Here is a 12244-nt window from a genome sequence, read left to right on the forward strand (position 1 = left end):
AAAAAAATAAATAAAAAAATTTCTTTTTACTTTTAGGTAACTGTAAATTTAAAACACAAGTGAAAACATCTTAAAAGTAAAAATGTGAAAATACAAGGTCAAATTTTTATCCTAAAAACTTTCCCATTATGTAACATTTCTCAATTGGTGTTGATACATTTACACCAACATTTTTTTCTCCTGGAAGCAGGTTTCTTTGAGACACTTCGTTGGTCTACGAGCAGACAGTCTTTGGGATAGGATTTTGGAAATCTGGGTGGTCACATTTTGGAAGCTTTAATAAATACTATAAATATCTAGAAATGAAACCTACCATCTAAGGTTAGAGATATGCTATTTCCCCTAATAAGCCCAGGTTTTCCTCTGAAAGCTTTCCTTTATAATCCACACGCTTTGTAGACATCACCTAAACCGTCCAACTTCTAACATTTGCCCTTTCATGTGATGTGTGCAGTTTAGTAGTTAGGGATTACTTATAAGAAACATGTAAACAAACAAACAAACAAACAAACAAACACACAAAAAGGTGATCTCAAATTCCACCAGCACTTAAACCTGCACAACCACAGTAAGAAAATATAATTAAAACATGATATTGTACAGTTCTGTGGAGTCCATTATCTCACAAGAAAACAAAACAAAAAAATCATTAAAGACTATTTCAAGTATACAGTACAGTGCAAATGTCTTGAGCCAGCTTTCATTTCTTTATGACTTTCCAGGAAAACTGGAAATGGGTGTAGTCATTTTTTAATGCAAGAAAATAAATGGAAATACAGTATATAAGGGGAAAATTGAGTTTTTACAATTTTAACAGGCTTGAAAGTCAATATACAAGTCCATATTGCTACCTTTACAGTTTAACACAGCCTGAACTCTCTTAGGCAAGCTTTCTTTAAATTTCTTTAAGTAGTCTTCAGGAATATTGTTGGCCGTTGGCTGCCTTTTGTTCTTTTCTCTGTCAAAATGATACCACAGTCAAATTAAAGTTGAGGTCCAGGCTCTGGGGAGGTCAATCCATAACTGTGTCTGTTTTTCAATTGAAGTATGCTTAAGCAATGATGCCAAAAAGACTGGCAGTCTATTTTGGCATCATTGTTGAAGAATGAGAGAAGCCATTTCCAATCAAATACGTTTTTAGATGGTAATGCACGGTGGATCGAAATCTCTCAGTACTTTTCAACATTTATAATTCTCTTCATTTTGATAAGATCCCCAATACCAATGGCTGAAATGGAGCTGCAAACCATAACAGTGCCTCCACCTTGTGGTAAAGATTGCATTAGACTATCACTCCTGACCTCCACTCTACATACTGATGACAAATTAAACCAAAAATCTGAAATTGTGTATCACTTCATAAGACCTGATGTCACTAATTATTAGTCCAGTTCTTGTGTAATTTAGCATACCTCCACCTTTCCCGTTTCCCCTTTCTTAAGAATAGTTAAAGAAAAGTTACCCTTCAAATTAGACCATTTCTGATGAAGCTTCAGTGAATAATAGATGGATAGATGGAATGATCAGCTGAAGAGCCAGATGCATCTTTCAGGTCTCGTGTTAGGTAATAATCTTATAATGATGCATTTTTACGTATGTAAAGTGTATTCATTAAAAAAAAAGAAAAAAAAATAGTATCTTCTAGCTGTCAAACTGCTATGTTTGGCATTTTTTCAAAGATTCAACTGGAGAACTGGGAACAAATTATGTGTTTTTGTCACAGGCTACTAAGGGTGGGCGGTATAAACGGTATACGGTAGAAATTATATAAATTTGGCCAACGGTAGAGATTTTGACTATACCGCTCTATCGCGATAGCGCATGTTGATGGTGTCATCAAGTTGCGCCTGTTTTGGTCGAAAGCATTGCAGCGGCTGCAAACAACATTATCTGCAAATTATGCCGGGTGACAGTCATAGCAAAGAGTCAAAGCACTTTTGGAATATGGGGAAAGCCAAAAATTGTGCTTCCTCCACTTCCCTACCATTGATTCATTAAGGCTGAATTCTCTCGCAGCTGCTCTATTCCCATGTTGTTGCAGTATATTAATGACTAACCTCGTATTGTGGATGGATTATCTCAGTTGTTCTCCTGACTGAATTTTGGTCTGTTTATAGCATCCTGCCATGCAATTGCATTTGTCCCTAACCACCAGAAACCCTCACGTTAACTTTTATCGAGTAGAAAGAAGTTTGCGTTCATCCTTCAGCTTCACTTTGCTAATGTTATGCTAACATAGCTGTTTTGCTAGCGATCACGTAGGACATCACTGCATACCAGCTAGTCAAACTTCAGTAACCCTACAAACGTCACTGCGGTTTAGTTTTCTGTCTTCATTCCACTTCATGTTGGAAGTGATAGCAGAGCTGTACGTTTAATTTTTTCAGAAATCTCTCAGTCAGAACATGCTATATCATGTTTAGGTGGAAACTAGTGAGCTAACTTCCTGCTAACTTTAACTGCGTTGAATTTAATAAATTCTGTCTTCATGGATGCCTGGATGTTAAACTTAATTGTTACACCTGGTAAAGCAGCAACGCTGATCATTTTATTAAAGATGAAAGAATTTAGACAGTTGTTAACTCTCAGTAATGCCGTAGTGTTCGTTTGACTTTGGGACCTGAAGCTGACAGAGTTTTGGACCCAGATTACTCCGCAAGGCTCCTGACTACGGCAGCTGTAATGCTCCGACAATCCATCAAGCGGTGCAGCTTCATAGCTTACCAAAGTCGTACTAAAGACAGATTTCTGCGCACATTGTCGATTTTTGAAAAAATTAAAGGATTTTACGTGTGCCTTATAGTGTGTAAAATACGTTCTACAGAAGAAAAGAATATATCGTGATATATATCATTACCGCACTTGCTTCAAATTATACTGTGATATTAGGACTGGGCGATATATCAAGTTTTTAAATATATCGATATATTTTTATACGAGATATGAGATGTGACAATATCGTTTGTATGATATAGTCTATGTTACGTTATAATTATACTTGTGGAACCGCAAGTTTGCCTCTCTTTCGCCCACTTTTGTCTCTACGCAACGTTACTCTGCCTCGGCTCGCTCCTTCACTGAACACAACTCCCACTCCCCCATCACTTCACCTGCAGGCAACGACAAGATGGACACAGCAGCTATCAAAGAGGAGCTGGTCGGTAAAAAGAAAAGATTTGGAGATTACCGTTTTAGTGCTGTCAGCGTGACGTTAACGCCATAGCTGCATTAACGGGGCAAATCTCCGTTAACGAGTTACCGTAGATGACCCTGTGCGTAGGGCTGGACAGCATCAACGAGCTGCGCTAACGCGTTGACGCCTAAAATCCTTTCATTTTCTCAAAGACCGACAGTGTGCCATATGTATGAATTCTGGTTGTGCTTACTGACCGCGAACCGATTTTGTGGTACACAGCGCTCAGAAACCTTTCAAAAAATGTTTTGGTACGACTTTGGTAAGCTACGAAGCTGCACTGCTTGATGGCTACCGAGGAGCCTCGCGGAGTAATACGTACTCTGCTTCAACTTAATATTACCGTACTGTGTGTGTATAAGGACCACAAATGGCACCTGTAAGAGACATGGTTACAAAAAGGATTTCAAACTCTATGGGCTCAAATTGTGGTCATAAATATTTAGTACTTGTAAATCAGTTTTGTACTTGTAAATTAGGATTTGTATGTGTAAAAAGAATTTGTGTGCGTGTAAAAAAGATTTGTGTGTGGACTTAGCCCAAAAATACTTGTGAAACTCTGCACTGAAGTTTCAAGTTACAAGTATGAATTTTGACCCTGTTTTTCTTCCTTTCATCTGATTGGCCAATGTCATGTCAATCACAAATTTAACTATCCAATCAGAGAACAGATGGGTTTGAAATGAAATAAACATTTCATTGTTTGTAATGATTCTTTTCTCTGTGATTACAGATGCTGCCCTGAGATTCCGACCTCAGCACCCCCAAGTGGCAACAGACAAATGATCCTATATATTCACTCTTTGTAGTAACTCCAAAATTAACTGATGAAAACAGTACTAAGACTAAAAAGTACCACATGAGATGCTGTCAGTGAAGGCTGCAGCCGTTTTATTGATAAAAGTCTAACATCCAGGTGACTGGTCTCACTATACAGGAGCATAAGCAGTAACTCAGCAGAAACCTGCTGATCTCAGATCTGCACAGCCTCTGCTTTTAACACTGACTGTAATCAGCTGCATGAAAAGGACATGATTTGGAACGTCAAAGGTCTTTACTTGTATATTGAACTAAAAACTTTCACACTGTGTTTTGCTAATAGTGTGTTATTTATCATAAATTAATTAAGAGCCATTCATACAAGAGTAACAAGAGACAATAATGTGTATTTTAAATTTTAATATCTTTCTACTGGACTGAATACAACATTGTTATGTCAAAGTCCAGGTCCTCTGTGCTTTATCTGAGGATGATGTGCACTACTGCTAACATTACACAAGGCAAAGGTCGCCATCACATTGTTTATGAAGTGCTGGGTTTAAAGATGTTCTGTGATGGGTCTACGATGGAGATCTAAAGAAGATATCCCTCTGAGGGAGCTGATAGTGAAGATAATGAGTCCTGCTTCATTCCTCCTGATGTTTCTGAAATAATGTCTCTCTCAGTGGGACAACCGAAAATCTGTCATAGGACAGCAGTGATGAAAGAAAGGGAGAAAGTTTCTGGAAACCTCTGGCTCCACAACACCTAGCTTGGTCCTGATGGTATCCTTCACTCATTTTCCCCTGGTGAAATGTGTCTGTGAGTAATAAGGTGAACTCTGGATCCTGGTATTAAATGAAAAGAACAAATTACACTTCTATTAACCTTCCACTGCTGTGTTTTTAAATCTAATATTTTATTTTAAAGTTTCCATGTTACCAGACTGCAGAGTGCTCTGTGAGTGCTATGGATCTAAAACTGCTTAAATCTTCATTTTTATATCATCCTCAGGCTTACGTTAAAATCTCAAAGGACAATATTTAAAAATCTAAGTAGTGCTGTATCATTCAAACCAAGTCTATGAAAGTAACATAGGCGTGTAGCATCACTAATTAGCTAGCAACAAGCCTCTAACACAGTGCATACACTAAAGGCTAATCTAGCTAACACATTAACAATAGGGGCTACAGAGTGATGCCAGATGTTGTAGAACTATAAGATGTTAAGCTGTGTCTTTTTAAATTAGAGCAACATGGTTGTATTCACCTTCATTTAACGAACCATCAGTTGTGGTAAACCCATCAGCAGATATCCTCAAAATTGGAGCAGCTGGGCTATATAAAAAGTGTAGGCGGGTTTGTTCGCGGTTTCGTCCAGCGGGTGTGTGGGTGGGAGTGTGATGCAGCAACTCCACTTCAAGTCACTACTGTTCATACTTGGGCTCCAAAAGTGCAATATGGCAGCCCCCACAAAAAGGTAATTTTGACTTCATTTTGAGAGGAATTGGAGCCACGTTGTCCGTCTAAATGCTCCACATCTGTAATCATTACCGCAGCAATATTATTGCAAATGCAAAAGTGAGCAAATAAGGGAAGGAGATATGCGCCTACCTTTATTGTTACATGGGCTGTTGAAGCTAGCTTGCCCATGGGTCTTGAGGTGACTTGTGATGTAGGCAGCACTTAGCATTTTGCCACAGATGTTGCAGGTCACTTTGCCTTCATGTCTGATCATGTGAGATCGCAGGCGGTCTTTGGTAGCAAAAGCAGACGTACAAGCCTGAGAAAAATGAGAAATCAGGAAATCAATTTTTCTTTTTCAACTTGTATTGTAGTTTCACTTCATTAACAAAACACTTTGCAAAAAGGACACTCTAGATAACTAGTGCAGCTTGTGCTGCATTGGTTGCCATTTTCTGTGATCAACCTCAAGATTGTTCATGTTACTTTCATGAGCAGCATGACTGATCACAAATGTGTTTTGCCAAAAACCATGGACTACCAGCCACTACATTTCAGAAAATGCATATTTGAAGCACAGAGAACTCAGATATTATAATATACAAAGTAACCATAAGACATGATACAAATGGAAATTAACAGTTTCTGAGTGGCAGCTAATCTCTAAACAAAACTGCCCTTTATTGGCCTGTGATGAAGACACACAATGTAAACTTAAAATAAACATTCAAAGCAAGAGACCCAGTCACAACTCTTACCGTTACTTGGCACTTAAATGGCCTCTCTGAGGAATGGACGTGCTTGACATGACAGCTTAGATGATCAGGTCTGAAAGGTGAGATATATACATACCAATTTAAGGCTGGGTAATGTGGTAGTTACAGTAACTGAAAAATCCAGGCTAAGTTTTAACCCAAGATTCCCTTATACTATTAGATTTCCCTTTATATAAAACCCAAATAACACAAAACCGATCACAAAAACAATTCCAAACATTATTTTGCTTGTCAGGAGGCCAGAAATATAGATGCATGGTTTTCTATGAAGAAGGTAACACAAACTTAATATCTATCTGGGACGAATCACCTAATTTTATTGAGAAGTTTTATCAATTAATTAAAATCAGTAAAATACTCACAATGAAATATTATGTATTTTAGGACTGAGAAATGCTACACTGCATAAATAGGTAGATACTTATGGAACACCAGGACTGCCATAATGAATGAATTAAATACACCATTAAATATTTAATTAAATGTGGCAATAATTACATAAATATTTACGACACATGTAATTAAATTAATTACTTAATTACACATTTAATTAATTATTGCCACATTTAATTAATTATTAATTTCACATTTTAATTAATTATTACAAGATGGTAGAAAAAATGACGATGGCAGTAGATAATATATTAGAGTGTGTAACAATAGAAATTAGTATGGGAAAAGAGAAAAATGTCATTGTAAGCTGTATATATAGAACACCAGGTTCTAATATTGAAATTTTTAAGGAGTGGGTAGATAAAACATTCATTAGGACAAATCAAAAAGTCATGTTCATTTGTGGGGATTTTAACATAGATCTACTAAATCCAAACAAGCAGAGAGCGACAGAGGAATTTATTAATACAATGTATAGCTTGGGACTTTTTCCAGTGATCACTAAGCCCAGCAGGATTACAGCACAGTCGGCAACCCTAATAGACAATATATTTACTAATGAAATAGAAAATAGAACCATAAGTGGTCTCCTAATTAATGACATCAGTGATCATCTACCTGTTTTTATAGTGTATAACAGCAATTACAGGAAGGTTAAACAGCAAAACACAATAAAATACAAACGAGTGAGAACAGAAGAGTCAATAAACGCATTCAAAAGTGATTTACTCAAGCAAGAATGGGAGATGCTGTATAAGGAAAAAAATATTGATAAAGCTTATGAGATTTTTTTAGGAAAATTTAAACTGTTATATGATAGTCATTGCCCAGTAAAGAAATATAGTAAAAAACAAAAATATGCAGAGTGCCCATGGATTACAAAAGGATTGCAAAATGCATGTAAGAAGAAAAATACCTTATACAGAGAATTTATAATGAACAGAAGTACAGAAGCTGAAAATAAATACAAGAAATATAAAAATAAATTAACGAGTATTTTAAGGTCATGTAAAAAGGAATACTATGAAAAATTACTGATTATGAATAAAAATAATATTAAAGGGATCTGGAAAACATTAAATACCATCATCAAAAAGGGCTCGGGGCAGGCAGACTATCCTTCGTATTTCGCAAATAATGATAGAAATATTACTAATATGAGAGATGTGGTAAATGAGTTCAATAAATTCTTTGTAAGTGTTGGGCCAGACTTGGCTGAAACAATTCCTGATATAACAGATTCTGTAGAGAAAGAAACTAGACTCATTGACCGCAATCCTCATTCAATGTTCTTAACGGTGGTGGAAGAAATGGAAATCATTGATATTGTTGGGAAATCACAAACAAAAAACTCTACAGACTCTGATGACATAGATATGGAAATCGTTAAGAGAGTGATAGAGGGCATTTCCAAACCCTTAACACACATTTGCAATTTGTCCTTACAAACTGGTACATTCCCAAAACAAATGAAAACAGCTAAAGTAACACCACTGTTTAAAAATGGTGACAGACACCAATTCACAAATTATAGGCCTGTCTCTCTACTTTCTCAATTTTCAAAAATACTGGAAAAAGTCTTTAGTAATAGACTTGACAAATTTATAGATAAACACAAAATAATAATGGATAGTCAGTATGGTTTCAGATCAAATAGATCAACATCATTGGCATTAATGGAACTGATCGAAAATATCACCAACAATATAGATAAAAGACAATGTATAGTTAGTGTATTCATTGACCTAAAAAAAGCTTTTGACACAATTAATCATGACATATTACTTGATAAACTGGAGTACTACGGCATTAGAGGAGTGGTGTTAGAATGGGTAAAGAGTTATTTGAGAGACAGGCAGCAATTTGTGAAAATTGGGGAATATCAATCAGAGTGCCTGGACATTGTTTGTGGAGTTCCGCAGGGGTCAGTATTGGGACCAAAGCTGTTTATCCTCTATATCAATGATATATGCAGAACATCAGATATACTACAGTTTATTCTATTTGCAGATGATACAAATATTTTTTGTGCTGGAGAGAACTTACAGCAGCTTTTGGAAATTGTCACACAAGAAATGATTAAACTGAAAACATGGTTTGATAGAAATAAGTTATCATTAAATTTGGAAAAAACTACATTTATGTTATTCGGAAATTGTAAAAAAGATGCAGGAGCAAAATTATTAGTAAACAATGTTGAAATAGAGCAAGTTTCGGATACAAAATTTCTGGGTGTGATAATAGATAACAAAATCTGCTGGAAACCTCACATAAAGCATATACAAGCCAAACTGTCAAGAAGCATCTCCGTACTGAGTAAAGTTAAATATTTTTTGCCTTCCAAATCACTCCGGGTACTTTATTGTTCACTTATATTGCCATATTTGGAATACTGTGTGGAAATTTGGGGAAACACATATAAAACTGCACTTCAACCAATATGTAAAATTAAAAAAAAAAAAGCAATCAGGATGATTAATAAAGCAGGATTTAGAGACCATACTAACATCATGTTTTTGAAATTAAAAATACTGAAGTTTATGGATCTTATAAAATATAAAACTGCAATAATTATGTACAAGGCCAGATACAATATGTTACCAGGAAATATACAGAGGATGTTCTATGACAGAGAAGGAGACTATGAATTGAGGGGGAAATTGAATCTAAGGATTCTTAAAGCACGGTCAAAGGTTAAAACCTTTTGTGTCACTATTTATGGGGTAAAACTGTGGAATAGTTTTACTATAGATCTACAGCAATGCTCAGGAATTAGTAAGTTCATGAAAATACTTCGAAAACTGATTTTGGAAGAATATGATACCGATAAAGATGATCACCCATTGTATGTATAAAAATATCAAATTATATCCAAATTATATCAATCACGGTAGCCAAGTTTATATAGGTTCTCCTCGTGTATCGTGTGGAGTATGTGATGATGGGAATTAGGTGAATTATGTGGGATCAATAAGATGTTGAGCAGGGGTAGGAATTAATAAGTATGTTCATACTTCTTCCTACTCCTTTTCAGACCAAACATTGTTACATTATGTCAGACGATTTTGTTTCATTTCATTATATATTTTTTGTTTATCTGAACACATACGTGTGTGTGTGTATATCTACATATATATTCGTATCTGTAAATGAAAATATATGTAGTGTGTATATATTGTTTTTTGTTTTATATGTCTGAAACAAATAAAGATACAATACAATACAATACAATACAATGCTTCATTTATAACATGGCTCAGTAGCACTCAGTTGTTACCAAGTAAATTCAAGTGTTTCACCCACATTTGCAACTAAAAATATACCTGCAATAAAAAAAAAATATTTAGGAGCAGGCATGTGAATAAAAAGCATGACAACATTAAGCCCACACAGCCCCAGTATTTCAAAGAAAAGACTGATAACACAACAGCTGATGATGATGTTGTTATTGTTTCATGTGGAGTCTGTCTGCACACAGCGCAGAGCAAAGAGGTGAAGCCATTATAGACATGGTGACCTTGGATAGAGTGAAAGAAAACGTTTTTTCCAGTGTCATCCGTTCCTAACAAGGGCAGCATCCTCTCCAAAAGCTCGAGAGCAGTACCATCACTGAGGCCTGAGAGAGAGCATTGGCGTTTGTAGGGTTACTAAAGTTGGGCTAACTGGTATATAATGATGTGCTACACAGCTATGGTTAACATAAAAAACATAAACTGTGAAGCTGGAGGATGAACGCTAACTTTTTTCCCCACACGATAAAGATTTCTGATGGTTAGGGACAAATGTAATTGCATGGCAGCATGCTGTAAACGGACCAAACTTCAGTGAGGAGAACAATACTGCTGCATGGGCTGGGCTGTAGTTGAAATTGTAAGGTTTTAAAAACTGAGCTTTAAAATGAATAATGATGATAAAAACCGAGAGGCCGACAATGATCAATGACTTTATATTTTGTTGTATCTAATCTGAACAAGCCCCCCCCCCCAAAAAAGCATTAAAACATGTTAAAAACACAGTTTTATTAAGTGTAGAGTAGCTTGGGCGTGGAAGCAGGTTACATCAGGTCATCATTTAAAGATTGGATATCCCACCTGTAGTGCAGTACAGTAGTTATTATTATCACTTGTCACATCCTGTTTATGACAGTTAAAATAAATAACATTCATATAAGAAATAAAATTGTCTGTGTAAACTGTATGTGGTGTTAAGTAGGCCTATACTACTGTACTTTAATGTTGGTCATAAGGGTGGTACTTGAAGAGCCATATACAGTGGAACCCCGACTTACGAAATTAATTCGTTCCAGAGGGTCTTTCGTAAGTCAAAATTTTTGTAAGTTGAAGCACCTTTTTCCATCGCCTTTTGAGTGAGGCGATGCTGGCTGAAGACGAAGTTCTTCATGCACGCAGGCAGGCAGGCACGCACGCACGCACACACACACACACACGGGGTGCAACGATACTCGTATCGATATTGAACCGTTCGATACAATGCTTTTGGATCGGTACGCATATTCGGTACGTATCGAACAATACAAAAGTTTTAATTTATTTTATCAACTTTCCTTCTGACGATGCTGTCTGTGTTGAGCGCTCAGTGGATCTGCGCTCGACAGTGCAGCCTAGGCGGAGATTCACTGAGTGCAGGGCAAGCTAGCAAGACAGAAGTTAAGCTCTCCTTGCAACATGGCAAATTGAACCTCCCCCACCCTCATTCAGATCTGGTGTTTGGAATTATTTTGGTTTTCATGTGACGTATGACCCTGAAGGTAAGCGCGTCATGGACTAAAGTAAAACAGTATGTTGGATGTGCCACACAATGCTCAATTACATGGGTGGGAGCTAGCGTGTTAGCGCAGTTAGCTCGTTAACGTGTTGGCCGTCCAGCCCCATACACGGGGCGATCCGCAGTAGCTCGTTAACGGAGATTTGCCGTGTTGTGGCGTTAACGTCATTTCAACGAGATTTACGCTGACAGCACTAGTGGGAACACAACGAATATGACTGCACATTTACTTCGACATCATCCTAGTGCAAAGACAAGTGGAAGCAGACAAAAACAACAAGCACGCATGCTACAAACTTTACCTGAGTCATTTAGACAGCCGTTAGCACATGATCCTCCTTATGAGGACCTGATATGTTTAATATGCTGCTGAGAATATAGCCCAGAAGAAGCGTATAGTATAGCTTTTATTTTGGAAAGAGCCATTTCTCTGTAATAAACTCTCTTTTCCAAAGATGAGTGATTCCTCAATCAGATACAGGGCTCGCAAAATCGCTAGCCCGACGTCCCGGGGGTAGCGATTTTTCCAGTCGGGCTACCAAAATCTCTCTCTGCCCTGCCCGTCGGGCTATTGTAGGAAGGAAAAATATAGGTCAATGCTTTTGCATTTTTTCGGAAATGTAGCTGGGTAATTATGTCATTGGCATCGATGAGCCACTGTCAATATGTGACATATTGAAATCGCGTTTGAATTTGCGCAGCGACAGCACTGATTGGTGAGTGATGATAATTTGTGCACCAATTCCTCTGACATCGTCTTATCAATCGTTAGCTTACTATGCAAACATGACAAGTGAAATCTCCCGCAGCAAGCTTAAACATGTGAGAGGTTGATCGCGCAGAGAATCGCTGAGCTTATGTGAGTGAGCGTGTAA

General features: G+C 37.0%; 1 protein-coding gene across 1 annotated transcript in view; it reads right to left on the bottom strand.

Moving 5' to 3' along the window:
• The window catches only part of vezf1b (vascular endothelial zinc finger 1b), a 36337-nt gene that overhangs the window by 4737 nt on the left and 19356 nt on the right, over nucleotides 1–12244 (bottom strand). Inside the window, exons 3-4 of the mRNA XM_040036478.1 lie at nucleotides 6174–6243; nucleotides 5566–5734 (exon numbers count right to left, since the gene is read on the bottom strand). Of these exons, the coding sequence (XP_039892412.1) occupies nucleotides 5566–5734; nucleotides 6174–6243 (239 nt within the window). The remainder of the gene's footprint in view (nucleotides 1–5565; nucleotides 5735–6173; nucleotides 6244–12244) is intronic.

The sequence above is a fragment of the Simochromis diagramma genome, unplaced genomic scaffold (genome assembly GCF_900408965.1).
Source record: "Simochromis diagramma unplaced genomic scaffold, fSimDia1.1 OVJJ01000324.1, whole genome shotgun sequence".
NCBI classification, from domain to species: Eukaryota; Metazoa; Chordata; class Actinopteri; order Cichliformes; family Cichlidae; genus Simochromis; species Simochromis diagramma.